This window comes from Mandrillus leucophaeus, unplaced genomic scaffold (genome assembly GCF_000951045.1).
Source record: "Mandrillus leucophaeus isolate KB7577 unplaced genomic scaffold, Mleu.le_1.0 Scaffold622, whole genome shotgun sequence".
NCBI lineage: Eukaryota > Metazoa > Chordata > Mammalia > Primates > Cercopithecidae > Mandrillus > Mandrillus leucophaeus.
Genome location: NW_012106720.1, coordinates 829,091 through 847,795, shown reverse-complemented (window position 1 = coordinate 847,795; position 18,705 = coordinate 829,091). Strand labels below are relative to the sequence as shown.

The following is an 18,705-nucleotide window of genomic DNA, read 5'->3' as shown; positions in this document are numbered from 1 at the left end:
GATCTCCTGACCTCGTGATCCACCCGCCTCGGCCTCCCAAAGTGCTGGGATTACAGGCTTGAGCCACCGCGCCCGGCCACATTCTCGGCTTCTACCCCAGACCTACTGAAACAGAAACTTTGAGAGTGTGTCCCAGAAATATGTTTTAACAAATCTTCCAGGTCATTCTGTTATACATTTAAGTTTGAAAATCACTGGAAGTTGGGACAGAGATGGTTTGGGGTTTAGGAAAATGGGGAAGTGGAGCTCGGGGTCATGAGAGGGTTGTAGGGTACCAGTGCTGTTCTGTTCCTTGGCCTGGTTGGGAAGTATTTTCAGCCTTTGATAATTCACCGACCTACATGTACACTTGGGATTTGTGCACTTCATTGTTTATGTCTTATGTTTCATTTTTAAAATCTAAAATGCTTATTAGAAGGTGCTAGATAATAAAACTGAGGAAATCTTCCAAAAACAAAGCAAAAACAAAAAACACAGATGGAAAAAATGAGTGAATGAAGAGATGCAGAACATATAATATCTCAATAGTAGATGTTCCAGAAAGAGAAACAGAGAAAAAAAGGGGAAGGAAAACATCCAAGGGATAATTTAAGAAAAATTCTTAGAACTAAAGCCCATGAATTTCCAAACAAATTGAAAGGGCCCATCAAGTGCCTGTTTCTCTATGTTGGTCAGGCTGGTCTCAAACTCCTGACCTCAGGTGATTCACGTGCCTCAGCCTCCCAAAGTGCTGGGATTATAGGCGTGAGCCACCGCACCTGGCCCAGGATTGCTATTTTTTTGGAGCGAATTTTATAGAACTGACTCTTTATGAGCACGTCCAACTTTCATAACAACACAGCTAAAAGCAAAACATGATGCTTTGACTGTGTGATCAGGTAGGTCGATTAAGGTATCTTCACCTCCCCAGAAATGATGCCAAAGATAAGCATTTACTAAAAATGAAGGGATGTTCACAATATGTTAAATGGAAAAAGCAGACTACAAAATGATGTGCACATTAAAAGTGTATGTGTGTGTAGAAGAAAGTGTGAAGGATACACACCAAAATGTTTGGAGTTACTCTCTCTTCTTGATGGGTGGAGAGGGGGTATTTTCTTCCATTTGTTTGTTTGTAGCCCATATTTCTGCCATCTCAGTATCCTCAAATCTTCCAGATTAACAGGATCATGCTTTCTCTTAAGACTGAAATAAAAATGGCTGAAATCTTCATCCTATGTCTTGTGCAAAGTCCATGGCCCTCCCCCAACGTCACTGCAAATTTCCTGGTGCTTAGCTGTCATGTTCACTCCAGTTTCCTCTTCCTGTTGCTCTCGATTTCCCTGGCATCCTGCTTTCTGCAGCTGTTCCCTTCTCTCTGCCCCTAGTTAACCCAAATATGGAACACTGCCCCTTTTCTTTGATTTCCCCCAAGGAGTATCTTACATGAGGCACTGCTGAGGGGCTACAGCCCTACATAGTACTGTACACAACTTAAAATCTACAGGAACATCTCTGTTCCGATGTGTCCTGGCTGACCCTGCTTCTGGGAGATTTTCACTGGACGCTCTTCTCAGACCCTGCCTCTCACCAAGAGAGAGGGATGGCCTCACTTCTGCCCCCTCCAGGCTCCACTCTGTGCCTTCGGGATACTCACCTGCCACCAAGAGGACACTACCAAATCCTCAGGTTCTTTGTTTTCATATGCAGAGTGTGAGGCCTCCCTCACGAAATCCGCTTCTTCCAGCAATAAGATCTTGTCTTTTATGTTGGAAATTTCATCAAGAAACCTTTTGAGAGTTATCTCCTCCAACTGGAACAAGCAGTAGGAGTCGGTTCTGGTTGTCTTCTCACTCTGTGCATAATGACTGTGCATTTTCTAGCATGACTGTGCATTGCTTTTGTAATTCAACTATTTTCAGCAAGAGAAGTACCAATAGTATTCAGGAGTGGTTGCTGAAGCAGCAGCCACCTGTGAGCAGGTGTAAACATCAAGTCCCAAGGGTCCAGCAACTACCTAAACCTCCTGCTTTGTGCCAGGCTGAGGGAATGTTCACTAAGGCAGTGTGGCAGGTGGAGGCCAGAGCAGGCCCAGAGTTCCCTGGAGCTGCTGAGCCCAGTGTGGGCAACAGGACTCCAAAGAGACTTGTAGCCAGTACAAACTATGCCCCAGCTAAACATGATGCCTTCCCCTTTCTTCCATATTGATATCGCCTGCCCCAGGCCTGGCACAGGTGCAGCGCCTTCCCCAGAAGCCTTCCCTGACAGCCTCCTTCTTCACCAGCTCTACTATTTATCAGCTGTATGGCAAGTTAGTTCACCTCCCCCATGCCTCGGTTTCCCCACCTATAAAATGAGGATAAGAATGTCTGTAAGAATCAAATAAGTAATACTTGTAAAGTACTTGTAACGGTGCTTGGCTTAGAGTTAGTACTGTATAATGTTAGTCATCATCACCATCACCATTATGATTTCCACTGTGCCCATGGAATCTGCCCTTGACCAAGACATCCACTTGGTCTTGTATGGGAGGCTGCCTAGGGGAAGGAGGGCCTGATATTATTTATTTCTGTTCACATCCCAGCCAGAAAAGGTGCCAGCACCAAATTTGTGCTCAGTACCTACCTGGCTGATTAAACTTTGGAAAGAAGCAGCAGATCAGTTGAGAAACCACATGCAAGCATATCTGTCCTGACACCCTAGTTAGTTCTGTGACGTCCCTTCTTAGAAATTCTGAGTTTTCTTTCCCTAGACATGGTCACTATTTCCACCTAGATTCTTTCATAACCCACTCATCAGAGAAATGTAAGAACTGAACAAGTGAAAGTAAGACCTCTACAAGGAAAACTAGAAAACACTGATGAAAGAAATCAAAGAGGATACAAACAAATGGAAAGCTATCTTATGCTCATGGATTGGAAGAATTAATATTGCTAAAATGACCATACTGCACAAAGCAATCTACAGATTCAATGCAATCCCTATCAAAATATCAATGTCATTTTTCAAAGAAATAGAAAAAAAATCCTAAAATTCATATGGATCCAAAAAAAAGCCAGAATAGCCAAAACAATCCTAAGCAAAAAGAATGAAGTTGGCAAGCCAGGAATGGTGGCTCACGCCTGTAGCCCTGGCACTTTCGAAAGCCAAGGTGGGCGGATTCCTTGAGCTCAGGAGTTCGAGACCAACCTGGGCAACATGGCAAAACCCCGTCTCTACCAAAAATACAAAAATTAGCCGGGCCTGATGGTGCATACCTGTAGTCCCAGCTACTTAGGAGGCTGAAGCAGGAGGATCACTCGAGACTGGGAGGCAGAGCAGAGGTTGCAGTGAGTTATGATCACGCCACCACACTCCAGCATGGGCAGCAAAGCCAGACCCTGTCTCAAAAAAAGAAAAAGAATAAAGTTGGAAGCATCATACTACTTGACTTCAAAATGTATTACAAGGCTATAAGTAACTGAAACAGCATAGTATTGGTATAAACATAGACATGGACCAATGGAACAGTATAGAGAGCCCAGAAATAAAGCTACATATTTATAACCAACTGATTCTCAACAAAGGCACCAAGAGCATACACTGGGGAAAGGACACCCTCTTTAATAAGTGGTGCTGGAAAAATTGGATGTTTATATGCAAAAGAATGAAACTGGGCCCCTATTTCTCATCATATACAAAAATCCATCTTGAGTTCAAGATGGATTAAATACTTAAAAGACCTGAAGCTATAAATGACTAGAACAAAACAGGGAAAACACTTCAGAACATTGGTCTAGGCAAAGATTTTATGACTCAGAGCTCAAAAGCATAGAGAACTAAAACAAAAATAGACAAATGAGACTATATTAAACTAAAAAGCTTCTACAAAGCAAACAATCAACAGAGTGAAGAGGCAGCCGGCTGAACAGGAGAATGTATTTGCAAATTATTTATCTGACAAGGGAACAATATCCAGAATACACGAGGAACTCAAACAACTCAATGGAAGAATAATCACATTAAAAATGGGCAATGGACACAAGCACAATTCTCAAGAAAAGAAAAAAAAAAAAAGAAAAAAACAAAAACAAATCAAGAAAAGACAAACAAATGGCCAAGTCTGTTAAAAAATACTCAACATCATGTAGCAAACCTGCATGTTCTGCACATGTACCCCAGAACTTAAAGTATAATTTAAAAAAATACTCAACATCACTAGTCATTAGGGAAATGCAAATAAAACCACAACAAGGTATCCTCTCAACACCAGTTAAAATGGTTATTATTAAAAAGACAAAATATACAAATGCAAGTGAGAATGTGGAGAAAAGGGAACTCATACACTCTTGGTGGGGAATGTAAATTAGTACAACCATAATGGAAAACAGTATGAAGACTTCTCAAAAAACTAAAAATAGAACTACCATGTGATCCAGCAATCCCACTACTGGTTATCGCTGCAAAGCAGACCCTCACTAGATACCAAATCTGCTGGTGCCTTGATCTTGGACTTCCTAGTCTCCAGAACTGTGAAAATAAATGTTTGTAGTTTATGGTCTTTTGTTGTAGCAGCCCAAGGTGACTAAGATAACTATTTCTAAACACTTAAATCCCCTTTTGTAGGACAAAGATTTGCCAGCACAAGGAGTGTATTAGGTAATCAGTCAGGAAGTGAAGACCCAATCAGAGATACAAAAGGGCTTTGAGCAATGGCAGAATTATTAGACAAAGTGTGTGCTCCCAAGCCGACTATCTTGAGAGGAATATTGCTTTGTATAGGAAGGTAGCATTTGCTACAAAACCAACCTAGTTGTTTCCAGTCAGTCCTCTGCAGAAAAACTACACAACCATGAAGATTGAGGAGCAGCAGTTGTGCAGTGGGTGGTTTAACTTTGTCTAAAAACAAAAACAAAATTGAGCACAAAGTCTGAGCTACCTAGTAAGTAGGGATTTGAATGAGGTGAAATGTTAAGTTCCAAATGTGTCCTATGTCAAAGCAGCCCTGGAATCGCATATTTATCTTTATCCCCAGGGCTCAGAGTTTGTGTTGGAAATAGAAGAAAACATCCAGATACATGTTTTACACCTAAAGGCTGTAACTGAGAGAATATAGTGTGGCACCAGTGGGCTCATAGCTCAGAGGCACGCAGGTCCTTCCCAAGAGAGTCAGTGGTTTCTTGCTCTTCTAGTCGCCCTGCCTGGCCTTGAGTACAGACTCCTGATCACAGCCCTGGTGATTCCCTCCGTCTGGTCACCCTGAGTCAAAGCTGGAGGAGGTTGATAAATGGCAGTTCTCAGGCCACAGCTCCTGATGCCTGGAAAGAAACACATCATGTGAGTACAGATGACAGAGATGACTGCCCCATGCCAAGCAGTGGCCACGTGGCTCTCTGTACCAGTTAGGGTCTAAGCAGTGTAGCAGAAGCACAGTGAGTGATTCAGAAAAGGGGATTTTTCTAGCCAGGCGTGGTGGTGGGCGCCTGTAATCCCAGCTACTTGGTTGGCTGAGGCAGGAGAATTGCTTGAACCCAGGAGGAGGAGGTTGCAGTGAGCCGAGATTGTGCCACTGCATTCTAGCCTGGGTGACAGAGCAAGACTCCATCTCAAAAAAAAAAAAAAAAAAAAAATTCTGTAGTTTTGTACAAGATGAGACTTAGCCTTGGGTACTTCTTGCTGAAACTTTAATGCTTTGTAAATAAAATAGGAAGTTTATTAGAAAAGGGGTTTGTCATAAGGATCATGGGAGCTGGTGAAGAAATCTAGGGGAGACTGTTGCCTCTGTACATAGTGGTAGCCCTGGAGTCTCTGCTGATCGGCAGGGCTGGAGGTTGGGAAGAAAGCTGCATAGAAGCAGGGAAAAGGGAGGATAAACTGGAACCTGTGAGGACAAACTGGAACCTGTAATGACAAACCAGAGCCTGTGCCTGTTTCTGCCTGACCAGAAATAGTCACATGGCCCTGCCCAACTACAAGAGCACTGGGAATATTGTGGGGAAATATATGCATATTCAGTAAGCATAAATGCCTCTCCATCAAATATTAGTTATATGATAATATAACTGAGGAGGAAATGGAATTCATGCTTGAATGATTCTCTTTGCCTAAAGTCATAAAGATGTATGCCTATATTTTCTTCTAAGAGTTTTATAGCTTTAGCTCTTACATTTAGATCTTCAGTACATTTTGAGTTAATTTTTGTATGTAATGTGAAGTAGGGTCCAACTTTATTCTTTTGCATGCAGATATCCAGTTGTCCTGACATCATTTGTTGAAAAGACTATTATTTCTCCCATTGAATTGTCTTGGCACCCTTGCCAAAAGTTAATTGACCATAAATGTGAGGATTTATTTATGGGCTCAATTCTATTCCATTGATCTATATGTCTATCCTTATGCCAATACTGCACCATCTTGATTACTGTAGTAAGCTTTGAAATAGGTAAGTACAAGTCTTCCAACTTTGTTCTTTTTCAAGCTTGCTGTGGCTATTCTGGGTCCCTTGAATTTCCATATGAATTTTATGATCAGCTTGTTAATTTCTGCAAATAAATCAGATGGGATTTTGATAGGGATTACACTGAATCTATTGATCAGTCTGAAGAGTATTACCATCTTACCAATGATCCATGAACATGGGATGTCTTTCTATTTATTTAGGTCTTCTTTCATTTCCTTCAACGACGTTTTGTAGTTTTCAGTACATTCTGCACTTTTTTTGTTAAATATTCCTAAGTATTCTATTCATTTTGATGCTATTATAAATGGAGTTTTCTTAATTTTCAGTTTATTGCTACTGCAGTAAGTTTTATTTTTGTATGTTGATATAAAAATACAACTTATTTTTGTGTATTGATCTTGTATCCTGAAATCTTCTAAGCTTTTTTTTTTTTTTTTTTTGATGAGGTCTCACTATGTTGCCCAGGCTAGTTGCAAACTCTTGGATTCATATAATCCTCCCACCTCGGCCCCCCAACTAGCCAGGATTATAAGCATGTGCCACTGCACCCAGCTCTTCTGAGCTTTTTTATTAATTCTAATAGTTTTCTAGTAGATTCCTTAGGATTTTCTATATACAAGATCATGTCATCTGCAAATATAGTTTCACTTCTTCCTTTCCAATCTGGATGACTCTTATTTAATTTTCTTGGCTAATTATTACTGACTTTTTTTTTCAGAATCATTTATTTGCTAGGTCTTTTTGTCTTCAGCACACACCAACAACATGGTGCTTACTTTTTTTAACAAGAAAACTGAGGAACAGAAAGTCACACTACCTGGATATATGGGTCCTGCAACATTCAGGACCTAGCTGTCTCAGTGTCCCAGATTAATGTCCTCTTTGAAGTTCGACAGCATTATTCTAAATAAAGAACTCCCCAAGAGAATCAACTACAATTGTAAATTCAGTAAATTGAAATTTGTTGCAAACAAAACGAAGCACCAATTTTCATTCAACCTTCAGATTGATTTTTGCTACAAAGTTGTACAAATCTACAGGGTCTCAATTATGCTAGAGATTGAGCTTAGTAAATTACACAACCAAGTGAGCCTCAGTGGTAGGCTGAGGTCACACATTTCCAGCTCTCACCAGAGGTACCTCCAAACCCTAAAACTGCATAAAGAGGCACAAGTCCAAGGCCAGAAAGAATAGCTTTTACAAAGATTTGCACACATTCTTGGCTAAATGTTTATATATCGGAAGGCCTGTCCCTAATGTGTTGTTTTTTGTTCTCAGTTTTAACATTAGTGAGAGCAGCAACATTCTGGGGAAGTGAAGCTTAAGCATTCAAAGAGCTGCCAGACCTGTGACAGCCTGTAGGGGTAGGGAAGCTAATACTTGTCCCTAAGGCCAGAGCTTACCAAGGACAAGAAGATCAGGAACCAAGATGGCAAGAAATGTACAGTTTGGTCCAGTGATGCCCTTGGTCCAGCTCTGGAGCAGCCTAGAGCTCTGGCTGAGAAACTCAAGCAATTGAAACTAGGCTCAAGGCAATTAATCCTGCACTTCTAAGGTTGCTATAACTATCCCGCCTGTTTAGCTCGAGTTAAAGGTCAGACTCTATAATAAACCTCCTTTTGGAAGTTGAGATCACCACGACCCCAGCCTGAGGGCCAAGGCAGAAGTGTTCAGGTAGAACCTGGAACCAATAGCAGGCTTTACTTTCAGGGTCAGAGGAAGGCAGGAAGGAACCTTGAGTTCCAGGACTTCTTTTAAGTGTGCCAGCCAGCCCCAGCTCCCTCAGAATTAGTATGAGAAAAGGAAGTTGAAAATAGGAAATATAAACACAGGTGACTGTAAGCCTGTGAGCATGGATATACACACCAACCCCCAAATCTTAGTTTGACAAACATCACAAGTCTGTGTTGTGAACTGAAGTGTAGACCATGTACCCCTAAGGCCTATACAACATCCTTAATACCTCTTCTTCCTTACCCCAGAAGCAATCCATCACCAGATCCTCCCAGTCTTTCATCTGAAGCAATCTAGAATCCATTCCCTTCCCTCCAGCTCCACCACCACTCCTAGGTCAAGTTGTGCTCATCTCACCTGTGACTACTCACTAGGATGCTCACATCCATCCGTTCCTCAAAATGCAAATCTGAACATATCACCCACCTCCAGAAAACCCTTCCATGACTTCTCAGGTCTCTAATGGTAAAGATAAAACTCCCCAGGTGGTCTCCATGGCCCAGCACAGTCAGTCTCCGGCCATAGAGCAGGTCCCTGAGTCTTCACAGGGTTTATCATCTGCCTTCTGGAGCACACTAGCCACCTCTTGCTTATCCTGCCCAGTCGCTATGATGCAGTTGATTTAATGCATCTGTGTGCTGTTCTGTGGGACGTCCAGATTGTCTCTCTCTCTCTGCACAATGACTGAAGGAGAGTTAATATAACTCTGGGGGAAAACTGCAGATGAATATCTTTGTCTGTTTCACATGAATGCCAACTCTTCTGATCCTCTTGTTCCATCAGAATAGAAAAGAAAACATTTGAAGTTTTTAGGTGTGCCAGGATATCCCCTTCAAAGTAAAATGCAAATTTTATGATGCCCCTTTCATCCTTCCTACCACAAAGAAAGAAGCACAGCATGTGGCAGGGCTCTTTGGATTCTGGAGGCCACACATTCCACACCTAGAAATTCTTCTCTGGTGGTACAGAAAGTTGCCAGCTTTACACGGAGCCTGGAGCAGAAAAGGGCTCTACAGGAGGTCCAGGCAGCTAGTCAAATAGCTTATCTTTTGGATCATATGATCCAGCAGACTCTACGGTGTTGGAAGTGTCAGTGATAGGTAAGATGCAATACAGACCTCTTTGAAAGCCCCAGTGAAATAATCACAAAGCAGGCCCCTGGGTTTCTGGAGCATGACATCTGCAACTGAGAATTATATATCTTTTGAGGAACAGTTCCTGGCATGTGACTAGGCTCCAATTTAGATGCAATGCTTGACCATCAAGTGACAATATGTCTAGAACTGCCCATGATGGACTGGGTTCTGTTAAGTCAGCCAAGTCCTAGTTAGGTAGGGCCTCCAGTACTTCATTGCAAGGTGGAAATGTTAACCAAGCTTGGTTTACTGACGGGTCAGCTCAGCATGTGGGTGGAAGCCAAAAATGGACAGTGGTTGCATGACAGCCCCAGTCAGGGGTTTTCTTGAAAGATAGAAGCAAGGGAAAATCTCCCCAATAAGCAGAACTGCAAGTGCTGCAGCTACTTGTGGAAGGAGAACTCTACACAGGGGACATGTTCCTGGGCAGCAACCAAGGATCTAGCTGCCTAGCTAGAGGCTGGAAGAAAAAGTCTGGAAGATTAGGGACAAGGAAGCATGTGGGTGGGCATTTAGAAATAGGCACAAAATGTGAAGATTTTGTATCACACATTAACACCCACCAGAAAGCATCCACCACAAAAGAGAACTAACAACTGAGTAGATTAAATGACTCAGCCACTTCATCACTGGCCATCCTGGAACTGACCCAACAGTCTCATGAATGGAATTGGTCACAGTGGCAGAGATGAAGGATACTATGTATGGGCCCAACAGTACAGACTCCTATATACCAAAAATGATCTAGCTATTGCTGCCTCTGAGTGTCCAATCTGCCAGCAACAGAGATCCATGCTGAGTCCCAGATATAATACTATTCCTCAAGGAGACCAGCCAGCCACCTGGTGGCAAGTCGATTGCATGAGGCCCCTTCCATCCTGGAAAGACCAGCAGTTTATCCTCACAGGGATAGAGACCTATCCTGGGAATCAGCTTGCCTTTTCTGCCCACAGAAACCTTAGCTGGCACCAGTATCCTCAGAAGTTTACAGAGTAACGGATCCACAGGTATGGAATTCCATCCAGCATAGCACCCAACCAGGGACCCACTTCACAATGGAGATGAGCATGTGAGCCTATGACAATAGGATCTACTGGTTATATACTGCACCATCCAGAAGCTGCCAACCTTAAAGAGCACCAGAATGGCTTACTGAAGGCACAGCTAGGGCACTTGCCTGGAGGCAATAATCTGCACGGACTGGATGCCATCCTTCAGGACTCAGCACATGCATTAAATCAGAGAGCTATAATCACAGCTAAATTACAGCTCCCTGCTATGTCCCCTACAGGAAGAATGCATGGGTCCAGGAACCTAGGGGCAGAAGCAAGAGTGGCCACACTTACCATCACTTCCAAAGACCTACTGGGGAATGTTGTGCTTCCTGTCCCTAAACTCTAGGTTCTGTAGGGTTGGAAACACTAATCCCCAAAGGGGGCATATTCTTGCCAGGGACACAACTACACCTGTTAAGTCCCACCAAACTACAGAACTCTGGCTGCCACCAGGGTAGTTTGGACTCCTTGTATCTAAGAACGAGGAGACAAGAAAAGAGTCACCATCGTGGCAGAGATTGACTGAGCTTGAATAGCAGGAGGTGGTAGCACTGTTTTTATACATTGGGTAGGGGGTAAAATAATGTGAAGCCCAAATGATCCATTTGGGTATCTCTTGGTACTCCCTTGTCCAGTTGTAACTGTAAGTGAACATGTGCAGCAACCCTGGTCAAGAAGACTACGGCGACCAAGGGCTTGGACCTCTCAGGAATGAAGGTTGGGGTTATACTACTCAGCAAGCCAAGCCCCACTGAAATGATAGCTGAAGATGACGGGAACTTAGGACAGCGCAGAAGGGAGAAGGTAAGTACCAATCGTGGCCCCAAGACTAACTTCATCAATGGGGATTGTAACTTGTTCCCCAAGGCTCCCTCTTCTAGGCTTCCCCTCAGGAAACCATGGAAAGAAACATGGGTACATTGTAGAAAAGAGGATCTGCGCAGTGTAAGGGGCAGACTGTGAGGCTGTGGAGCTGCATCACTCAAATCTCCTTCAAGAAAACCTGACAAAGTACCCAGAGAAGTCATAATTAATGGCAGCCTCCAGCTGCTTCCCCTGTGAATGCAGAAACCACACTTCCTCTAGGCTCTGCTCCTAGACAACAACTGAGCACAACAGGATTACTGGTGTGCCCACTCCTGCCCAAAGGGGACTCCTCGTGAGCAGCTTTTTGCTCAGGGACTTCTCATCAACTTGACTGAGATTCTTCTCAGAGCTGGTCTATGGGTCTGAGACTTCCTTCCCACTCCTTCCTCCCTCTGTCCTCTCCCAGGGTTCAGCCTGGCCTCTGGATCTAAAGCCTCTCCCTGCCTATTCTTGCTCCCTAGCTCTTTAGCCCTCACAGGTGTTTCCTCTGTCTTGGAATCTGCTTCTCAAAAAAAACCCAAGTTGATAGAAATAATATATGATCTCTCAAAGATAGAGTACAACTACTAAAACATAGGGGCTGGCCGGGCGCAGTGGCTCCCGCCTGTAATCTCAGCACTTTGGGAGGCCAAGGCAGGTGGATCACAAGGTCAGGAGATTGAGACCATCCTGGCTAACATGGTGAAACCCTGTCTCTACTAAAAATACAAAAAATTAGCCAGGAGTAGTGGCATGTGCCTGTAGTCCCAGCTTCTCAAGAGGCTGAGGCAGGAGAGTTGTTTGAACCCGGGAGGTGGAGGTTGCAGCAAGCCACAAATAAATAAATACATAAAAATAAAACATAGGGGCTTGGCCAGGTGCAGTGGCTCATGCCTGTAGTCCTAGTACTTTGGGAGGCTGAGGCGGGCAGATTGCTTGAGCCCAAGAGTTCAAGACCAGCCTGGGCAACATGGCAAAACCCTGTCTCTACAAAACATACAAAAATTAGCTGTGCATGGTGGTGTGCACCTGTAGTCTCAGCTACTCAGGCTGAGGTGGGAGGACTGCTTGAGCCTGGGAAGTTGAGGCTGCAGTGAGCCAAGATCATGCCACTGCACTCCAGCCTGGGTGATAGAGTGAGACCCTGTCTCAAAAAAAAGGGTGCAGGGGGAGGGCAGGCTTAAGGGGGAAGGATGAGAATAACATAGCAAAAAAAGTTTAACTGTTTTCCATGATCATAATTGTAGTAGAAGCATTAGTATTGTCATTTTGAGATGGCTGTGTTTATAATGCGGGATAAAGAAAATGGTTAATTAGGGGATCTTCTAATTCTACCAATTTCTCTACCCTTCAGACCTAGGGTTCTCATTATGGAAAAAAGAGATACAGATGTAATATATAAAAAGTTAAGCCAGGCATGGTGGCTCATGCCTGTAATCCCAACACTTCGGGAAGCCAGGCAAGAGGATTGCTTGAACCCAGGAGTTCAAGACCAGCTTGGGCAATGTAGCAAGACCCTGTCTCTACAAAAAATTTAAAAATTAGTTGGGTGTGGTGGTGCACACCTGTAGTCCCAGCTACTCAGGAGGCTGAGGCAGGATCACTTGAGCCTGGGAAGTCAAGGCTGCAGTGAGCCATGATCATGCCACTATGCTTCAGCCTGGCTAACAGAGTGAGATCCTGTTTCCAAAAAAAAAAAAAAAAAAGGTAAAAGTATGTTATAGTTTGGTTTGATCCCTCCAAATCTCATAGTGAAACGTAATCCCTGTTGTTGGAAGTGGGGCCTAATAGGAGGTGTTTGGGTCATGGGCAGACATGCGGCGACACCCCTCATGAGTGACCTGGTGTCATTCTTGTACTCATGGTAAGGAATGAATTCTTGCTGTATGAGTTCTTGTGAAAGCTGGAAGGAGCCTAGCATCTCCTTCCGCTTTTTTTTTTTTTTGAGATGGAGTTTTGCTCTAGTCGCCCAGGCTGGAGTACAATGGCGCAATCTCAGTTCACTGAAGCCTCTGCCTCCTGGGTTCAAGTGATTCTCCTGCCTCGACCTCCCAAGTAGCTGGAATTAGAGGCGCCCGCCACCATGCCAGGCTAATTTTTGTATTTTTAGTAGAGACGGGGTTTCACCATGTTGGCCAGACTGGTCTCGAAGTTCTGACCTCAAGTGATCCACCTACCTCGTCCTCCCAAAGTGCTGAGAATACAGGTGTGAGCCACGGCGCCCAGCCTCCTTCGTCTCTTTCATCCCTCTCTTGCTATGTAATTCTGCACACCCGTCCTCTTCTACCATGTGTGAAAGCAGCTTGAGGCCCTCACTAGATGCAGATACCAGTATCATGCTTCCTGTAAAGCCTGCAGAACCATTAGTCAACTAAGCCTCTTTTCTTTATGAATTACCCAGCCTCAGGTATTCCTTTGTAGTAGCATTAAACGGACTAAGGCACCCTACAATCCTGAATTGGAATCAGAAATAACACTGTAAAATCATGGGGCACCATGGATGCATGTGTGTATTCACACTCATGTATACATACACATTTACATATGCATTTAACATATATAATTCCAAGATCTTCACTATCTTCAAATATACATATTTACTATATATCTTTATTTCTAGATGTCTATATTAAATGTATAAACATGTTATATTCAAATTTAATCAAAGCTCTGTCTACTGAATAGGCCTAGAACCAATGATCTACCAGTAACAATGAGAATTTCTAGTGTCCAATTATGGTCTTGCAATACCATTTCCCACTTAAGGAAACCAGGGCTTTTTGGAGAAATGGCTGATTCCAACTCTAGGACAGAAAATGGATAAAGTGAGCCTAGAACATCTTGCAATACCAGAAATAAAAGCAGATATCAAAGACAACTAGAGTTGTGTCAAAACAACTCAGGAGCCAACTTAAAGAAGCTCCCAAAGGCCAAAGGTAGGACAATAAAGATAATAACTGCAATGAGATGAAGTCTATCAAATACATTTAAACCAATGAGTTCATAATACTGTTTAAAAAATAGTCATCTTCTGAAGATAACAAAGAACCAGTTCATTATCTTAAAAGTTGGGTAAATAAAAGGAAAGAATTAAGCACTTATCTGCCTTTCCCACACAAACTCTACTGGGAAATCAAACAGTAGATGAGAGACAATGTCTCCTTATAAAATTATTCCATCTAATAAATGAAGACAAAATGATAGATTAGAATATCCCCATGCTGCAATCCCCAGTGAATTACTTGCTGGATGTAGGTATTGAGCATCAGTGGCTGCTAAAACAACAAAAATGAAAAACAGACGTTACGTGCCTCTTGCTAAATGAGCACACCACCACCTAGAGTCTTATCAAAGGGATCAACCTGAGGCAAGTTGTCTAGATCTAGTTGCTGATCTGCAGGAAATGCTGAGGATAAAGGAGTATATTGAACTGCACCACAGGCATGAAATTAGCAAAAACCCAGGCTGTGGAAAACTACAGATCAAATAGCTTAAAATCTTCAACAAATTGTAAAAAAAGGAAAGGGATGGAGGGGATCCTTTAGATTAAAAGAGACTTAAAAGATGTATCGAGTTTTTTAAAAGGACAGTAAGACTATAGCATGTAGGGATGCACATTTGGGCGACAAAACAATAAAGAAACTCAATGAAATTGTTACTTATAAAAGTCAAGAAGATGGAAAAAGGGAGGTGCTGGGACTGTGATGGGGAAAGGGGAACATGGAGGACCCTGGCATGTTCCATGGGGGCTGGCAAAGTTCTATTCTTGACCTGAGTAGTGATTACAAGGGTGCTTGCTTTATAGTAATTCACAGAGTTCCTTTGCTTGCTTGTTTATTTACCAGTCCCTGAAATCTGACCGTCTGGGAAGCACTGAAGTAGAGCAGGTGCAGAAGCTGAGGCAGGCAGGGCTGCTTGCTGAGTGAACCAGACACACCTATTTACCCAGGGCCACTGGAGAGGCCTGGCTGGGCCCTACACAGAAGAATGCAGTTGACTCAAGTGTCCTTGAAATCTTGAGCTACTGAGCAGGTCTGTTCTCTTATATCACACGTCATTCCAAAATGGATTTGCCGAAGATTACAAAACAAAACACAGTAGAAAGTGAGTAGTATCAGCTGTTAGAACAAGGAAATAGTTGGTCCCAGGCACCTGGCTTAAGGTAAGCTCAGGCCTAGGCCCACAATATACATACATACAGCTGAGTTCCATGCTGCCCTTCTTGCCCAGCCAAGAATCCTGCTTCCTGCTCCAGAGGTACTGCCTACCTTCCTTCCCCTTTTCTTGGCCATCTCCAAAAGAACTAAGGCTCTGTCCGTGGGCTTCAGGCAGACGGGTGCAGTGCAGCCTCTCACCCCCTCTGCAGGCAGGACGCTGCGCTGCAACTCTCTAGGCCCTTTCCTCATCTCTTCAGCAGCATTTACCACCTGCCAGGCCCAGGGGGTGGAGACAGGTAAGAGATCCCCCTCTTCCCTCTGGGAGCTCACGGTGTAGGGGCTGAGCCTGATGTGAAAGCAGGCAATGACAATCCAGAGAGGAGATGCCAGCATCTAAGAAAATGAAGGAGCACAAGGATGGAATGATTAACTGCCTAGGGAGATTGGGGAACACTTCACACAGGTGACTGCTAAAGTAAACCCCGAACAACAAACAAAGTGGGTGAAGGGGAGGCATTCCAGGCAAAGGGAAAGTGCATGCAAACCAGGGAAGCATAAAAGAGGGCACCGATTGGTTTGAGGTCCCTGACTTGATCACACTACACTTCTTCTGGAGCTTCCTAAGAAAGCAGCCTGAAGAATAAAAATGAAGGAAGCCAGACCTCTCATAAAGGTCTTCCACCTGCCATCCCCAGGAAAGCAAACCTTTCTTTCAAGAGCTTCCCCCGACCCCCAGCTTCCCACACCCGGTCTCCCTTACCCTCTCAAGAAAGGGCCCATCCTGTCTCAGTCAAGTGACAACCTCTGCACCCCTGGCCAGGTCTTTTCCCTCCTGTGCCTCTGTCTCCTCCTCTGTGGAGTGGGGAAAGAACCTTGTCTGCATCCCTGTCAATCAGTCACGTAACAGCTAGGAGAGCTCCTGGCACTGTGGGCAGAAGGACCCAGGAGACCCCAGGCCCTCAGGGGCATCCTGGGCAGGCCACAACCCCGAGCTTGCTGGTACAGAGAGGTGATGCCACAAGTCCGTCCTCACAGATGGACCCAACTGCACCCGCAGCCGCCCGCTGCTGACAAACCTCCATAAAAATCAGTGATCCATGCAGTTTTGTTTCAGGTGTTTTATTAAGTGGGCCATACTGTAGCTGGTTTCTAAGTTGCAAAACATAAATTTAATAATAATAACATAGCCAGTTAGATTGTGACAAGCTTTTCCTTTCCTTAAAAAAAGAAAATACCTAAAAACACACAATGGAGGGTTAAATAAATAAAACATTTTTAAAAAGAAAAAAGAAAAGAAAAACCTGTTAAAACATGCTTATGTTTACTTCTGTGAAACTGTGCCAACAGGAAATATGATACTTGGCACGATGACACATCCCGGCATGTCTCCTTCCCAAATAATACTGACAAAAAAGAAAAGATGTGGGACTGACTCATCAGTGCTTACTTAGAGGCACTACTAAAAATCCCTTTGATTGGAGCATAGGGCTTCCCGCTCAGCACACCTGTGTGTGGCCTATGAAAGCCAAATAACCATAATAATGTTAATATAGAAAACATTAGTTTAAAAATGATGTGGAAGGGCCTCATTAATGCGACGGGGCAAGGAAACATAACTGTCCCGCACGCAGTGCCACAGGCTCAGTCCAGGGAGGCCTCAGGCTTCCAGCATGTGGCCACGGCGAGGGAGGGCACCAGCTTCAAAATAAGCGGCACCGGCCTCGCTCCCTCTCCCTATCACTCTTTCACATGAAAGTGTGTAAAAAGCAAATCGGCAAATAAACTCTAAAATAGATTATTTATTCCAAAAATCCTCTAGTTTTCTTTTTACAGTGAGTGTACATTTTGTCTCCTCCTGCACAATTGCTTAAGTCCGTTTGGGAAGAAAGGTCAGAGCTGCAGGGTGAGTCTTTCTTAGTCCTGCTGCTGACTGGTCCTGGTCAGTCATCGACTGGTCAGATGTCGATGCCCTTGACAAGGGACGTCTCCAGTGTGATATTGAACTCCTGCAATGTCTGCAGCACGCGAATCAAGGAATTGACAAGTGTATGGTCTTTGATCAGTGCCACATCCTCATACATGTGTGCAGTGATGGGGCAGTCAGCCAGCAGGGCAATCCAGTGGTGTAGGAGGTGATCTCTGGCAGAGCAGGAGTAGTCCAGGTGGGTCAAAGGGGAAGGGAAAAAGAAGACAGACAGTTAGTGCAAGGCCAAGGGGGAAACCATGAACTAAGTCTGAAGCTGGAGAAGCTGACAGCTCCCCCACAGCCCCCTTTCCCAAACAGGGACTGGCAAAGAGGTCTTTCAGCTCCAGGACACCAAACAAACCTGACCCAAATCAGCCCTGTCACGAGCCCCCAGGCCTCCTCCTCACCTGCCTCCCTCGCCCTGCCTAGACAGCCCCACCACCAGTGTCTCCCAGAGCTTCTCTCCTCCCACAGCTACCACCACCAGGAATAATAAGAAGCACTAACCTCACACAGCACTCAGCATGTGCTGGTACTAACATAAGAGTAATCTTCATGATAACCCTATGATATGAGGTAGGTACTATTATTATCCCCACTTTACAGATGAAGAAAGTGGGGTAGATGGAAGTTAAGTAGCTTGCCCAAGACCACATGGCTAGTAAATGGATAACTTGAGATCTGAACCTAGTGAACGCAGTTCTGGAGTCTGTATTTAACCACTATGCCAATTCTCTCCCTTTATGCAGCCTGAATAAACTACTGCCTTAAGTTTATTTGAGCTTCATGCTCTTTCACCTGACCTATAGGAACAACCCCTAACAATCTCGTCCACTGTAATGCATACCACACATAATATCAGATTAATATTACTTCAGTCTCCTGATGAAACAATTTTGTATTAATATGAAAAGAATCTTTCTCTGTCCCAGCTCAGGGGCCCTATCCTGTTTCCTATTACTGCCCTTGCCACATTCTGTTATTTCCTTCCATTAAAGGCTCACTTAAATACTAACTCCTCCCTGAAGTCTTCTCTGATCTTTCTCCTCTATCTTTTCAGCATATTGTATGAATGTATACTTCATTTTTGGACCCTCAAAACCTTCTTCCATGTTCTGTATTTAATTAGGACAAGTAAGCTTCTAAATGGTGGCTGGGTGTGGTGGCTCACGCCTATAATTTCAGCACTTTGGGAGGCCAAGACAGGCAGATCACCTGAGGTCGGGAGTTCAAGACCAGCCTGACCAACATGGAGAAACCCTGTCTCCACTAAAAATACAAAATTAGCCAGGCATGATGGCACATGCCTGTAATCCCAGCTACTCGGGAGGCTGAGGCAGGAGACTCGCTTGAACCTGGGAGGTGGAGGTTGCGGTGAGCCGAGATTGCACCA

At 44.0% G+C, this 18,705-nt stretch overlaps 2 protein-coding genes across 4 annotated transcripts in view; both read right to left on the bottom strand.

Moving 5' to 3' along the window:
• SCUBE2 (signal peptide, CUB domain, EGF-like 2) overlaps positions 1-15,741 on the bottom strand; it is a 122,958-nt gene extending 107,217 nt beyond the window's left edge. The window contains exons 1-2 of the mRNA XM_012000230.1: positions 15,458-15,741; positions 3,237-3,359 (exon numbers count right to left, since the gene is read on the bottom strand). The gene's annotated coding sequence lies outside the window, so the exon portion shown is untranslated. The remainder of the gene's footprint in view (positions 1-3,236; positions 3,360-15,457) is intronic.
• A 708-nt stretch (positions 15,742-16,449) lies between these two features.
• The window catches only part of DENND5A (DENN/MADD domain containing 5A), a 67,648-nt gene continuing 65,392 nt past the window's right edge, over positions 16,450-18,705 (bottom strand). For 2 of the 3 annotated variants that reach the window (XM_012000228.1, XM_012000229.1), the window contains exon 22: positions 16,450-17,485. In XM_012000228.1, the coding sequence (XP_011855618.1) occupies positions 17,302-17,485 (184 nt within the window). In that variant the 3' untranslated portion in view covers positions 16,450-17,301. Of the gene's footprint in view, positions 17,486-17,819; positions 17,877-18,705 lie in introns of all 3 variants that reach the window. The other variant, XM_012000227.1, reaches the window with a different exon arrangement.